A 15291-nucleotide genomic window follows, 5' to 3' on the forward strand; every position below is an offset into this window, starting at 1 on the left:
CTCCCCCACAGCCGGGGTTCACTCGCGTCCGCGGTTCCCGCCCCGCACAGCGCGGGGCGCCCATACCACCGCCGTCCACCACCTTTATTGCCGCGGTCGCCGTCCCTGCGGCTAGAAGAAGTTGACGACCCGGCGCAGCGACTGCACGCGGCCGCTGTGCGCCTCCCAGTCGGAGAAGCCGCCCAAGTCGCCGCGCTCCAGCAGGACCATGCGGCCGCAGTAGTTGGGCTCCTCGTGCAGCACCCACCTGCAGGCCGGGGCCGGTCAGGGCGGCGGGGACACCAACCCGCCTGCCCCGCGCCCCAGGGGTCCCTCCCTCGGGGGACAGAGGGGCCACCACCTCGTCTCCGCCAATTTCCTCCCCGCCGCGGCGTGGTCACGGCCAGGTGTGACATGAGGGTGCCCAGTAGCTGTCCCTGTGTTCAATGCCCAGGATGAGGGCCAGGAGCAGTGCGGGATGGCCCTCTCCCACCGTTCTTCTGCAGCACCCAGATCCCCGAGGGGACTCGGAGGACCTCTGACCGGCACAGGCAGCAGCCAGGGGACTGGCAAGGGGGCCTGTCACTGGACTGGGGCCCAATTCCTACTATTCTTTTCTTCCACCAAACACCCAATTCCCTTGTGTGCCCCCCATGAGTGGTACTATGGGAGGTGCCCGGGAAGTCAGACTGGCCAGGACCCAGGAGCCAGGACACTGGAGGCCCCAGGAGGAGGCCAGGGGGAGCCTGTCCAGCTCACCCGCTGACCTCTGTCACATTTCCACCAGGGGTTACACACAGCATGCTCCCTGGGGTCTCCTGGGGCCCAGGCCACAGGGTTCTCTGACCCTGACCCTGGGTCTTTGCAGATCCCCCACCTTGGTCCTAAAAGCCCCCCCAAGCACTTTTTTTCTTTAAAAAAATTTTTTTTTCCCAAGCACTTTGCTGTCAGACTTCCTCCCCAACAGACCCAGCGTTTGTGGGCCCTTCCAGCCCAAGGCCCTGCTTGCATATGATGTCTGGGAGGGACAGTGGCCACTGGGCCACACAACTTAGCCCTGCAGCTCTCCCCTCCACTCCCCCAATCCCACCCCCGCTCTGGCACCTGGCACTGTCTGGGTTGGGAGGGTCAGGGGTTGGGATGGAGAGAGAGGGAGACGGGGCTGTGAGCGGGTGGAGGCGCTGCTGCTGGGCTCAAGGCAGGCCCCGCCCAGCCAGGGAACTCTGGGGAGTGGGCCAGCCCCTCCCTGCCTGCACCTGGAATGGGGTCACCCTGGAGCTTGCATGGACATCTCCCAGAGGAAGGGGCAGAGACTACAGGGGAGGAGATAGAGGATGAGAAGAGGGTGGCAGAAGCGCCACCAAGTGCCCTCCACTACATGGATGTGAGGACACGGGACGCTGGCGGAGCCCTTGCTATGCAGACCCCAGGAAAGGCTCCTGGGGGTCACCACCAGATCCAGGGGACCCAGGGCTACCATGCAGGTGGCTTCCGCCTGATAAGGGCTTAGATATTTCTTTGAGTTAAAGTCACAGGAGGAAGGGAACAAGCAGAGTCCCGAACGGGAGGGTTAAAGGTCATGCAGCCCTGAGGTCAAACACCAGCTCTGCTCTGCCTTCCTCCACCAAGCCCCCAGGTCCCCCAGGCTTGTGGGGGGACTGGATGTTGCCTGGGGCAGAGGAGGCAGCTGAGGCGGGAACAGGCCCCTCGGGATGAGGGGCACAAAGCTGGGGTCTGACGTCCCACCCACCCACCATACTCACGCTCCATCCCGTACACCTTGGCGGCTTTGACGCAGCTCCTGGGCCAGCCTCGGCTCTGAAGGAAGGGGAGGTTGTGAAGGAAGTGAAGTTGCAGCCCTCGAAGATTTCTATTCAGAAGTGCTCCCCATGCTCCAGCAGCCAGGGAGGGGAAGGAAAGAAGGAGAACCCTAAGCACCTCCTCCTCCTCATACCAGGCAGCAAGGAGCTTGGAGCTGCGGAGGGCCCTGGGCAGGGGCTGGTGTGACCCCCCCATCCCAACACAACCCTCTTTATTCTTTCCAGTGAGATTTGGTGGGAGGAAAGGGTAAGCTTCAGAGCTGCTGAACTGTTCCAATTGCTTTTTACAACTAAGGAATCCCAGGTCCAGAGAGGGCAAGGCTCCCCAGAGGCCAGCAGCCACTCAGACCAGAGCTGGGGACCTTGACCCTCTTGGGGTGTTCAGCCTGGGGGACTCCTGTCCCAGCTGCCACCAACACATTCTCCAACTTTGACTTTTACACCCCAGGCTGCAGGCCACAGGCAGGACTTCAAATGATAATATTTTAGATCTGTAACAGAACCTTTTATTAAAACACGAAGCCAAAAATCTAAAACAAATAACATCTCCTGTGCCAAAGTTCCTGCTGGTCTTGACGACATTGCTCAGTAACATCCACACATGCGTCTCCTGTACGATCCCCATGTTTTCATGTGACAGGGGAGGACCAGCTTCCCACTGGCTGGATGCCTGGGGGCCTAGGCCCACCTCACAGCTGGCCAGGGGTGGCTCTTACAAGGACAGCATTCACGAGATGTCTGGTATACTTTTCATAGAAATAGCATTATGCAGGATCTGGGCCAACCATTTGAATCCCTTTTTCTAAATCTCCATGGCCTGGCAGTGTTGTGCCCAGATTTCGAGGTCCCCAAAGACCACCAAGGAGCCTATTCCGATGTAAACACACGAGGGTCGTTTATTCAAGCTGGAGCAGGGACTCCCAACCGTCACCGCCGCAGCGGGTCAAGATTGAGAGCCCCGACTCCAAATCAGCAGGGGTTTTTATAGCAGTTACAGCAAGGTTCTAGATTGGCAATTAAACCTGATTGATTGTGCCTTGCGCACCCAAGCTGCAAATGGTTGGTTGCTAACTACTGATTAGCTGTTGCTAGGGGATGGCTGAACACTATCACATGCAGGTGGTCAAAATACATCTTGTGGTTTTTCTTAGAACTGAAATTTATGCCACCAAATTTTAGAATGGAGTCACTTAGGTCTCACAGCAGAAATACTAAGAAAGCATTCTTACAATTTGAGATGCCAGAGCACAGCTGGTTTTGCAACTGGTGGAGAAAAGAAGGGGGGCCCCATGTAGTGAGGTGCCTTCCTTGTGATCCCTCAGATGGTCTTGGAGGCTTGGCCCCAGGATTCCGGGAGGGTCAGGTAGCAGATTGACACTGACGACACCTCTCACTTTGGTCTCATGGAGTATCTGTTTCCTGACAGGACAGAGCTTATAGCAGGTCACTTGGTTCTTGTGATGTGGGGGAGCCTACCATTCCTAAATCCCACCCTAAGGGCAACTCAGCATTAACAGTCCTTCCCTGGGAAGGGGGCTGTCCTGTCTGCCCTCCATACACACACTGGGTTATACCTGTGATCTGCAGCCACTGCAGTCCTGGGAACCTGTCCCCAGATTTTCTGCATACTGCCCTCCTCCATTAGCTGTTCCAAGGAGACCCAAAGACCGTAGAGTGCTACAAGGTCACCTGTACCAGCAGTGCCAAGGCCCCAAACAGACTGCTTTTGCAGAGGGCACTCCCATCTGATTGCAAATCCAAACTTTTTTCTTTTCTTTTTTTTGGTACCGGGGATTGAACTTGGGTCCTTGTGCTTGGGAGGCAGGGGGCGGAACCATTGAGCTAAATCCCCGCCCTGTTTTGTTTTTTGAGACAGGGTCTCCCTACGTAGTTCAGGCTGGCCTTGGACTCACTATGTAGCAGAGGATGGCTTTGAATTCTCAGTGATCCTCCTGCCTCAGCCTCCTAAGTGCTGGGTTAACAGGCATGTGCCAACACACCCACCGTGGGACTCTCAGTCTTGAAGATGTTAAAATTGAGAGGCCACGCCCCTGATGACCCGCCTAGGCTTGCGGCTCAGTCACTGGGATCATTCCCAGCCCCACTCACCATTCCCACAGGCCGACGGGAGCCCATGTGGTCATTGTGGCCGTTCCAGCAGAAGAAGTCGGGGTAGTCACCATGCTCCAGGATGAACTGCTGGCTCCGGAAGTCAGGGTGATCGAAGCAGACCCAAGGCCCGCTCTCCGCATGGATGGAGTTGACCCGGTTCATAAAGCCTCGGTCCTGGAAGTTGTCACAGTCCCCGACCTCCAGCTTCGGCCCTGTGAAGTGCTTGCCCTCATAGAAGACGATCTGGAAGGGCCAGGGCAGAGCTCCAGGTCAGGGGCCTCTTTCTGTCCATTTCTGGGAGCTGGGTGCTGTTGTCTGGGACCCAGCATCCTCAATGGCACCCAGAATCCCAGGCCACAACAGCCTGGGCCTGCTGTGCTCAGTAGGGCCTGGCACTATCTGCTGATTAGGCAGAGACACAGCTCCAGTCATGTTCCCAGCAGGGACAAACTCTGAGAACAGGATTTCCCAGTTTGTCTAGATACCCAGTTGAAAATGGGCTCTTTCAGACTCCAGTTGGATCTGTTAAACTCAATTTTTATTTAATTTTGTTCATTTGTTTATTTTGAGACAGAATCTTGCCTGTACGTTCCAGGCTGGCCTTGAACTCACCATGTAGACCAGGCTGGCACTTACATCCATCCTCCTGCCTCAGCCTCCCAAGTGCTGGGATTATAAACATGCACCACCATGCCCGGCTCTTGTTTATTGTTAAAATATAACATCCATAATAACATTAAAGGAGATGTTTTCAAAAGAATAAACTTCACCCACAACCCATTACCATAATCCAACACATATTTCTCAAAAAGTCAAGTTCCTAGGCCTACTTAACTGGAGAGGCCAAATCATGGCAGGCAGGTCAGAGCCTGACACCTGATTAATGTTCCCAAAGAGGGCTCTATGGTGTCACCCACCTCCTAGTATTTTGTAGGTTACTTGTGGGTAACAGGCAGGTGTCAGATCTGGAATTTTACCAAGCCAGAGGTAGTTGAGACACAGTGTCGTGTAGCTAAGTGGCCCTCACAGGTTGTCCTTGTCCCCAGACTGAACAACCGAATCAACAGCAGCCCCCGACCCACCTCCTGCCATGGGACCTAAAATTCCAAACAGTAACTCTCAAGAATATGGTCCCTGAAGGACCCTTCAGAGGGCAATAATGTTATCCATTGACACTGTGGTCACCCTGCTTCGCCTCTATTTGCAGTTCTCTGGGGAAAATGTGGCAGAGTTGCTTGTCAGGCCCCTGGGAGTCAGGGTGGCCACAAAGTTTTGTCAAAGGGATGCATGTGAAATGGGATCTTGCCCACCAGGGGTGACTGATTTTGGGGGCTCTTCCTTTCCCCCTCTCCTGCTGCTCCATCAGCTGGGGGCACAGGGGAGGGTGGTGGACCAAGGCCCTGTGCAGTGCCAGGGAGCAGATACCCTGGTTGTTTTATGCCAGCTGGCTACCAGGGCTGTTTGTTACTGAAGCATAACACAGGCCCTTGGAGACAGATACAATGATGATGTCACCATGAGGAGGCTTGAAAGGAGCCTCTGGAGAGCAGAGGCTTTGGTGGAGTAGGCAGGACAGGGATGCTAAAGAAAGGGGAGAGAGATCCAAACTGCCTGCCCTTGCTGCACAAGATGGGTCTAGTAGAGGCAATCAGGTGACCTGGGCACCCCAAGGATATGGAGGGCCCTCAGATCAGCCCCAAGTACCCCTAAGAGATCCATGGGAGCAAAGCCCATACTTTAACCAGCTTCCTGCAAAGAAGAGACAGCAGGGCAGGGGCTGCAGGGGCCACTGAGGTTCCTGCAGCCTGGAAGCAGCCAAATGTGACCGCTGGAAAGACAGGCCCGGCAGATCCCACCTGCACCACAGGGAAGGCTGCTCGTTTAACTAAGAATGTAAGCCAACTCTGCTGGGTTTGCCATCCCCACAGGACACTCGGAGCAATGCTGGCACCCTCTCGGTGCCCAAGGATGAGCAAAAGCCTCCCACCCCTTGCTGGGGCCCATCCCGGTAGGGACGCCAACCCCACTTACCTTCCCGGAGCGCTGTGCCATGGTGCTCTGCTGGCCTCTGTGGGACCCTGCTTATACAGGCAGCACCCTGCTGGCTCAGCCTGCCCAGGACAAAAGATTTGCTCGGCCAGGCGCAGTTGCGTTAGTGCTGTCAGGCATGCTAAGCCCACGAGGGGGCACACTGCACCGCCCCTGGCCAGCCCCCAGGCCTCCTGCTCCTGACGACCCTCTGGCCAAGCCCACCGGTGCCCACTGAGTCAGGGCTGCCCTGGTGCAGTGGGGAGGGGTCTCCCCAGGCCCACAGTGTCACCTCTACTTTTCCTCCTGCTTAAGGTCACCCTCAGCCCTGCCCTTTCTCACCTGACAGCAGTGTCATCTGTCACCACCTTGTGTCTTGGGACAAAGGCTGGAGTCCAAGCTTCCGATCCCACTCAGGCATCCTGCTCCAGTGTCACCTGGCCCTGGCCACCCTCCCTCTCCTCCCCTGATCTCCCCACCTTCCTGCCCTTTGCTCCTAAGTCCTACCTCCCTGGGATGCCACCCTCTTCCTAGGTGTTTATCACCTGCCCTGACTTATGCCACAGCCCCCCAGCACCAAGGATCCGGTTACAGAACTCAACCTCCCTCAATGTCAGGATCTCCCAGGGTGAGGCAGCGCTGGGCACGCAGCTTGTTTGTGAATCCTGAGTGGAGTAAACACCGAGCCACAGGGCACAGGGAGATCAGAGGAGAGGGAAGCTGCAGAGCATGCAGGGGTGCAGAGGGGCTTTGGGGAGCTGTTCATGTTGTGTTTTTGCAGCACTGGGGTGGAGCTTAGAGCCACAGCCTGCAGAGCTGAGTTGCAACCCCAGGGCTGAAGGGCACAAGTTTATGGCCATTTTCCAGGTGAGACTTTTAGAGCCCAGGGAAAGGAGACAGAGCGACAACCTTGCCTTTGCTCTTGGAGGCCGTCAAAGACAGACACAGTAGGAACTGGAACCCATGTACCACCCTGGAACCCAAAGCCGAGCCTTGGAGGGGGACGACCCACAAGCCCTGCCCTTCTCTCTCGCCATTGACATCGCTGTCCAAGCTGGTCACTCCAGCTATGCCAAGCCAGCGAGGTAGAGGGGAAAGAAATGGGCTTACTGGTGCATAAGAGTTGAGGGCCGGGGATTTAGCTCAGTGGTTCCGCTGCCTGCCACCTGCGTCACAAGCACAAAGACCCCGAGTTCGATTCCCGGTACAAAAAAAAAAAAAAAAAAGGAGTTGAATCAGCCCAGCGCATGTCAGAGGTGAGCCACTGAGACACCGAGGACAGAGGAGGCCTCTCTGTGGCACTGGGGTGCAGCTCACTGGTGAGGGCTGCTTACATGTGGAAGGCCTTGGTCTGACCCCAGCATCACAGGAAACGTCTCACTCTTATGTGGCTAGGTGTCCACACCCATCACTTTTATGCCCTCAAGATGTAATTAATTCCTCATTTCTTCTTAATGAAAGGAGGCATTTGTAATTTGGAATCAGATGACAGCTGAGTTTAGGCTCATGGCCTCCCAGGACCACAGGGGTTGGGGTGCCATCTTCCATTTTCCTTGATGTATCTATCTTTTTCTTTCTTCTTTGAATCAGGGTCTTGCTATGTAGGCCAGGCTGTCCTTGAACTCATGGTGATCCTCCTGCCTCAGCCTCCTGAGTGCTGGGATTACAGGCCTGCCCCAGCCACCATGCAGGGCTACCCAGCCTCCCCAGAAGGGTGAGGGAGAGACGCCAGAGGGTGTCCATGAATCGATGCACTGAGCATGCACCCAGGTGATGAGTGGCTGGGCCAGGGAAAAGAGGGGAAAAATCTGGGGCCGAGTCCATGCCAGAGCCAGCTGCACTGAGACTTCAAGCGGGTTCCGCCCCTTTCCGAGCCGTCTTGCTCCTCAGGGGAGGGGCCCGAGGTCCCCGGGATCATAAACCTGGGAGGGAGGGACAGGCCAGCCGCCTGGCTGCGCTACAGCTGAGCCCTGGATCCCAGCCTGGCTGGAGCAGAGGAAAAGGGGAAAGCCTGACCCCTGGCAGTGGCCGCAGTAACTACACCCTGGGAAGTGGCTGGCCAGGTGCAGCGGTGCATGTAGCCTGATTGATGAATTCAGTAGCAGGAGAGTGATCATAGCGACTCTCACAGTGCCCAGTACAGCCGGGGGCACCAACCAAGGCGTGACAAGTATCTGGTCATCAATTCTCTGCACGATCCTGGGAGGTGGGGATTGTTGGGATCCCTACTTTGCAGACATGTAAAGTACAGTCCTGCGTCCCAGTGGTCACACAGCAAGTGAGCAGTGGAGTGCGAATTTGAATCCAGGATGCACGCTTCTGACCCTCACGGTTAAATATTCCTCCTAACATTTCTTAGCTGCGGTTCTCAGAGCACCCTGCTTTACCCGTTCACATTCTGGCTTTAGATCTGGCATCTTCAGGCTGACACTTCCAGATCTAAGGACTCGGGTTGAAGGTTGAAGGTGACTTCAAAGCTGTACTTCCCAGTGCAGACGAAAGCATAGTGAGAATCGGTGGTGGCCACTGGAGTGGCAAAAATGAACAACGAGCAGCATTAGAGCATCGGTGACCACACAGGCCCACTGGGCCCTCACAGCTGGCGGAATGCCAGGTTCAGGTTACTCTGGTTAGGGATGAAGCTAAGGTTTGCTTAGCTATGACCTGGGAATTCCCTTCTTGGGTGTTTCCCAAGACAAAAAAAACATACCCCCAATAACTTGCCTGTGCTGCTCCACAGCTGGCAGTGATTAAATTGCAGTTCGTCCACACCACACGTGGACACCACTCAGCAGAGATGATACACACGTGGGGCAGAGATCTCAGACACGCCACAAGGATCCAGCCCGGGGGACCACACATTGATCAGGTTTTGGACAAGCTGGCAGATCAGTGGGGACCTGGGCAAAGCTGGTGGCAGAGGCAGTTTTCAGAAATAGTACAAGGGACTGCATTTTAATTGTAATGGTGGATGCACAGCGGTATAAACCTGTCAAAATTCATTAAAATTTACACTTAAAATGGGTGAATAAATTGGGTCGCACAATCTGCCAAGAATATAAGGCAAGAGTTTGTTGTTCAGACAGCACCTTTCTGCCCTGAATGAGAAGCTATGAAACCAGAACCAGAAAGAACCAGAAATTATGTCTGGGCATGGTGTGCATGCCTGTAATCCCAGCACTTGGGAGGCTGAGGCAGGAGGATCACCAGGAGTTTGAGGATAGCCTGGGATACATAGTGAGTTCAGGGCCAGGCTGGACTACACAGTGAGGCCCTATCTCAAAAAAAAAAAAAAAAAAAGAAACAAAAACAGAAATAAAATAAAAATAGATATGAAGAAGAGTCATTTAAAATTTTTGTTGTTTTTTTTTAATTTTTTGAGACAGAGTCTTGCTATGCAATTCAGGCTGGCCTCAAACTCTCAGTGATCCCCCTGTCAGGATTACAAGCATGCACTACCACACCCAGCCATTTAAAATTTTTGTAATTAAAAGAGTCAGTTATTGAAATAAAAATTTCATGCGATGAACTTTTAGTTGGATACAAATGAAGAATTAGGGAATTCATAAACTCCTGAGAAAGTGGGTGTGGTAACACACACCTGCAATTCTGGCAAATAGGGGGCTGAGGCAGGAGGATTGCTGAGAATTCAAGTCCACCCTGGGCTACATAGTTCGAGGTCAGTCTGAACCACAGAGCAAGGGCCTCTCTCCAAAAAAAGATACCAAGGAGAAAAGTTTGTCCACAACTGAACTACAGACTTCTCACCAGCAGCGATGCCAGCTACATGGCAGCCAGGAGGGGGCTTAGGAGGCAGGAAGACAAACAGCAGACTGGCAGGGTCTCTGTGAGGAAGCAAGGCCACACTCCCAGGCCTAAGCAATGTTGGGCCCCAACCTTTTCCATCCTTTTAGTCCTGCCTAGTGGAGGCCGAGCTTGGTACAGGGCTGAGGTGGGGTCAGCAAAGAGCAGAGGCAGGAGGAAAAGCAGGGAAGCAGCTACATTTCAGCCCACTCAAGTTCCCCATTTGTGCTCCAGATATGGACCTCGTGGCAGAACAGGATTCATGTTTCTGAATCAAACCCAGGCCAGAGCAGTCTTTGAGCTGAAACAACACCCCAGGGATGGGCATGTCTGCCTTGTCCCCAGCAGGGACAGTGGGAAACAGAATGAGCACTGGGGTGGACACTTTTGATGGGGGTTCTACATGGGCCACAGGCGACAGGCCCCAGATAGGGCTCCAGCTCTGAGAGGCTGGCAGGACCAGGCGATCTGGGGATAGAACAACCCCTCACTGGTGCACCAAGGCCCCAGCCCCTCAGAGGCCGCTGTTGCCAGGACTTTGTGGCCAAGTGTGCTGGGCTCCACGTCCCAGGATCTGGGCCCCTTCTGCTGCTGGACACCTGTCACTCCCTGTTTCGAGGATGATCCGAATGTGGGGTAACAGGCCTAGCAGGTGCCCGTGATATTGGGGCTTCCCATTTCCAGGGAACCCACACTTCTATGTCTCCCTCCACCCTGAACCTGGAAATGGAGTCGGAACCTAGGAAGCCGAGGAGCGGACAGAATAGGGAGGCCACTGCCTCCGGCAAAAGTCACAGTTGCTGGCCTTTCTCCTGCTCTGGGGGGCGACAGACTGCACATAGCCACACCAGGCACGGGGGCTCTGGCTCATCCTGGCCACTGTGCAACAGCAGGGGAGAGAGCCACCAAGCCCTGACAGAGCAGTGACAACAGACCCGGTTCTAATGTGAAAATGTGTGTGAGACTAGGCAGGCACAGCTTCAGCTTCCTCCCTTGCACATGTGACAGTTCTAGCAGCTTCCTGACATTTGGGTTCCTTGTCCAGGTTTGCCAGGGACTGTCTGGTTTTTGTTGTGTTTTTTTTTTTTTTGTACCAGGGATCAAACTTGGGTCCTTGCACTTCCAAGGCAGACGGTGGAACCACTGGGCTAGATCCCTGGCCCCCGGGACTGTCTAGTTTTAAAGGGGAAAATCCCACACTAAGGGAACGGCCCTGAGTAGTTCATGCTCACCAACTGCGCCACTGGAGTGCCCCTTTCCTCCGGTGGCCATAACAAAGTGCCACAGACTGGGGGACTTAATGGCAATTCACTCTGCATTTCTGGAGACCCAACGTCAGAGGTCATGGTTTGGCAAGTACCAGCTCAGGCCTCTCTCTTGGGAGCTTGCCAGCAGTCTTTGGTGCACAGCTGTCACTCCAACCTCTGCTTTCATGTCCATGTGACATTCTGGTGCATATCTGTCCATGTCTAGAGTTATTCTTTTTATAAGGACATCAAGAAGGGAGCAGTGGCACATATGTGTCATCCCAGCATTTGGGGAGGCTGGGGCAGGAGGATCAGAAGTTTGAGCCCAGCCTAGGCAATTTAAGGACTTAGCAAAACCTTGTCTCAAAAAATAAAAAGGGCTGGAGATCTAGGTCAGTGCAAGGGCTCTGGGTTCACTCCCCAGTAAACACACGCACACACGCACGCATGCACACACACACATGCACGCAGCACTGGACTAGGCCTCCTAATCCTTTCATCTTTTTTTTTTTTTTGGTACCGGGGATCGAACTTGGGTCCTTGCGCGTGCGCAGCAGGTGGCAAAACCAGAGCTAAATCCCCGATCCCTAATCCTTTCATCTTAATTTGATTCATTAGTAAAGATCCTATTTCCAAACACTGCCATTCACAGGTACCAGGGATTTAAGGGTTAAGATAAATTCAACCCTACCAGCCCTTCAGTCCCAGGGAAACAAAGATGGTTTACACCTTCACATCCTGCACATCCTGCAATCCTGAAATTCCCACCTGTACTCTCCCTTTTATTCTTAGATTAAGAATCCTCATCCATTATTGTCCAAGTTAGTGGTTCTCAAAAATATGGGTTGTGAGGAGTCTCAGCAGCAGCTGAGCTCTGGAGCCGGGGGATGCCTCGTCTTGAGTGCCTCCTTGGCTTGTGGGATCAGACTCCAGGGGTGAGGTTGGCCTGCTGGGTGACCCCTTCGGGTGACCCCTTCAGGTGACCAACGCATGTGACAACACAGGCCACCAAACCAGGCTTTCCAAACAGTTGGGGGTGGCAGTGACCTGAGCTGGTGCCATCACCTTAGCCCTGTAGGCTGTAGGAGAGGCTCTGGCTGCAGACACAAAGGGCTGGCCTTCAAAGGGTGGCCAAGGCACAATAGCAACACCACAGTGACGTCAGTGTGGAGGAATGTGGCCTTTCCAGCTGCCCCAGCTGGCAGGCTGGCTGCACGTTTAGCCTTTTAGGGTAAAGTTCAGGACACATTCACTTCACGGGCCAGGCCACAGAGAAAGCTGTCCTATTTACTTGACGTCTAATCTGATGATGGGGACAGGACCAGCAACCCAGTATCCAGACAAATCTCTGCTGGGACAGGCAGGCTGTGCGGGTTTTGCTCCTATAAGGAATAAAATTAAGAGGCGCAGTGCTGCCTGGGCTTTTCTTGGGAGTAGGAAGAACAGGATGAAAGTTCTTAATTGCTGAGGTGACAGTATTTCCAGAATCTGGGCTATTTCTTGTGAAACGTTTTAAAAAATACAGCCAGGTCAGGTGTGGTGGCCCATGCCTATAATACCAGCTACTTAGTAGGCTGACCCAGGAGCATCAAAAGTTTGAGAGTAGCTTAGACAATTTAAGAGAGATCCTGTCTCAAAATAAAATTGAAAGGGCCGGGAATTTAGCTCAGTGTTTCCACCGACTGCCTCGAAAGTGCAAGGTCCCAAGTTCGATCCCCAGTACTCAAAAATGAATAACTAAATAAAAATTTAAAAGGGCTAGGGTTGTAACTGCCTAGCATGCAGGAGGCCCTGGGGGTTCAATCCCCAGTACTGAAAATACAAAAAAAAAAAAAAAAAAAAAAAGCCTGTAATGCCAGCTATAAGAGGTGGGGGCAGGAGTATCCCTCGAATCCAAGAGTTCATGGCCAGCCGGGGCAGCCAACTGACCAAAGAACCAGGAGTCTCCTGGGGATGTAGCTCAGTGGCACTGCACCTGCCTGCCAAGTGTAAGGTCCTGAGTTTGATTCCTGGTACTGGAAAAAAAAAACATCCCAGGAATCTCGTAGGTTTTAGCAGGTGTGAGACCTTAACATCACCTTCCACACAAACCCTACCTTTTGGTGGGGGACTGAGCCTGCCAGTCACCCAGGCTCCTGCCTGGGACATGCTCCCCGGCACTGTACCAGGCCCTGGCTGAGAAGGGGTGGGTGAGTTCTGTGGGCCCAGCTGTGACCAGGGACTGCAGAATCTGTGCCTGTGACATGTGAACGTTTGGAGGCCTGCCTGCTGCCCATCATGGTGATAGATCTGGTGTCCTGAGACCTTAGACCGGCCTGACCCGAGATGGTTTCCCAGACCTCTCTCCATACAGTCACACTTCTGGGTGTGGGGCTGGGAGGAACCAGTGGGGACCCTATCACGTGACAGATCTCAGGATGGCAATCAAGGTAAATAGTCATCCTCGCTACTGTGACTTCTGTTCGTCTAGAGTGACTGGGAGCAGCTGAGCCTGCAGACTTTGGGCCATTTCAGGAATCCCTGGCACAGGTTCATTTTGTGGGTAAAGGAAATGAAAACAGAGTATAGGAAGTTACAGCTGTGAAGATGGGCCAGGGCTGGGGTGTTCTGGTGCCAGGCTGGTGCTGTTTACCTGGCATGGGCTGTGTGCCAAACGCAGTGGAACCAAGTGAGATGTGAGGAGGGGGTCTCTACCAGTTGCCCTAAGCTCCCTGAGCCCCAGGCCCCTGCCTCCCGCCAAAATGTGGCCATTCTGAACTGTAGGACCTCGAGGAAGGATGGCAACAAGATAGTTTGCTTAATGTAAACGCCCTGCTCTCAGGGGAAGGAAGGCGCTGAGGTGGTTCTGGAGTGTACAAGGACTGCTTTGGAGGACTCCAGCCCGCCAGGCAGCTCAGGGGGCTGGCTCTTAGCATGGGCATCAGCTCTGGGCAGCTGGGCCACCAGGGCCACTAGGTCCAGGCAGTGCTGGGGCCATGTGACAGCACACACTTCCAAGCCCGCAGGTGTCACAGACCCTGCAGAGAGGTCAGTGCTCTTCTAGCATAGTGACTACAACAGGCAATGAATGACTGACAAAGGCGCAGCACCCTGTGCGTCCCACTGCTACTATCCGAGGCTGTGTCCCTGTGTGTAACACAGGGCACAGGGCACCAAGCAGCAGCATCCTGCCTTGTTAGCAGGCACAGGAAGGGGGACAACAGAGGACTGAAGCCCAAATGACTTCACCAGGCACTGTGCCAATGCTGGAACCTGCAGGCCAGCAGGTGGGGACACAGGAAGCTCGTTTGTCCCTTGCTGGGCTAGATGCCACCAGGAATGGTGCTTGGGTCCGCTAAGGACGCAGTGAGCACTGCAGACTGTCTGAAAAGCCACGTTTCCTCTGGAAATCAGGTTTGTGACATACTGGGTGTGGTGGTGTACACCTACAGTCCCAGCACTCGAGAGGCCGGCAGGACGATCAGAAAGTTTGAGGTCTGGGCTATGCCATGAGCTCAAGACCAGCCTGGAGGACACGGCGAGAACCTGTCTCAAAAAAACCAAAGAATTGCTGAAGGCACATGAGCTTCCAGGGAGGGTGAATTTGGTTGATGCTTCTATTGGCAGCTGTGACCTTGAACTGTCATCTATACATCCAAGACGATTTCTTTGTGTTGAACCAAGGGTCTCCAGTGTCACAAGGTAATGAGGCAGAGGACACAGCACAGGAACACACCGTGGGCACGCAAGTGACTCTCTTGGGGACCGCAACCTGGCTGGGCCTTGGCATCTCCAGGGCCGAGGCAGAACACAAGCTCCACAGGGGTGCAGGGTCCTTGGCTATGTGCATGGCCCTCAGATGCACAGGTGCCCAGGGCAGGTGGATTCTTCCAAGGGGCCTGCAGACACAGCATCATTTGAGGAGCTGTTGTTGAGATTGCACGACCTTCTACTGAGCTCCCTGTGCACTGCTGAAAGTTCCACTAGCACAGGAGGAACTTCTCAGATGAAAAGGGCTGGCTGGCTAGGTGAACTGGATCACTTTAATGCAGCCCCATACATTTGATACTGAGGTATTTTTAGTTCTAAGATTAAACCATGTTAATAACAACCTGTTGAAATGAGTTTACTGAAACAGCATTTGGTGGAAGTTTTCAAAGGCTCTGACTTCATGGTGGGATAACAAATGAGATAAAAATACTTAAGACCCGGGGCCGGAGATTTAGCTCAGTGGTTTCACTGCCTGCTGCGCAAGCACAAGGACCCGAGTTCGATCCCCGGTACCCACCCCCCCAATACTTAAGACCCAAGAGAATGGCATA

The 15291-nt window shown here is 54.0% G+C and overlaps 1 protein-coding gene across 1 annotated transcript; it reads right to left on the minus strand.

The window, feature by feature from the left end:
- Positions 1-36: 36 nt before the first annotated feature.
- Positions 37-5963, minus strand: Crygn (crystallin gamma N). Its single transcript, XM_021240847.2, is given in 5 exon segments — positions 37-247; positions 1730-1823; positions 1826-1871; positions 3909-4181; positions 5943-5963. Coding segments are annotated over 5 exon segments (570 nt in total). The 3' UTR covers positions 37-111.
- Positions 5964-15291: the final 9328 nt, after the last annotated feature.

The sequence above is a fragment of the Heterocephalus glaber genome, unplaced genomic scaffold, assembly GCF_053883595.1.
Source record: "Heterocephalus glaber isolate CG9 unplaced genomic scaffold, H.glaber_assembly_v1.0 deba00000818, whole genome shotgun sequence".
Lineage (NCBI taxonomy): Eukaryota > Metazoa > Chordata > Mammalia > Rodentia > Bathyergidae > Heterocephalus > Heterocephalus glaber.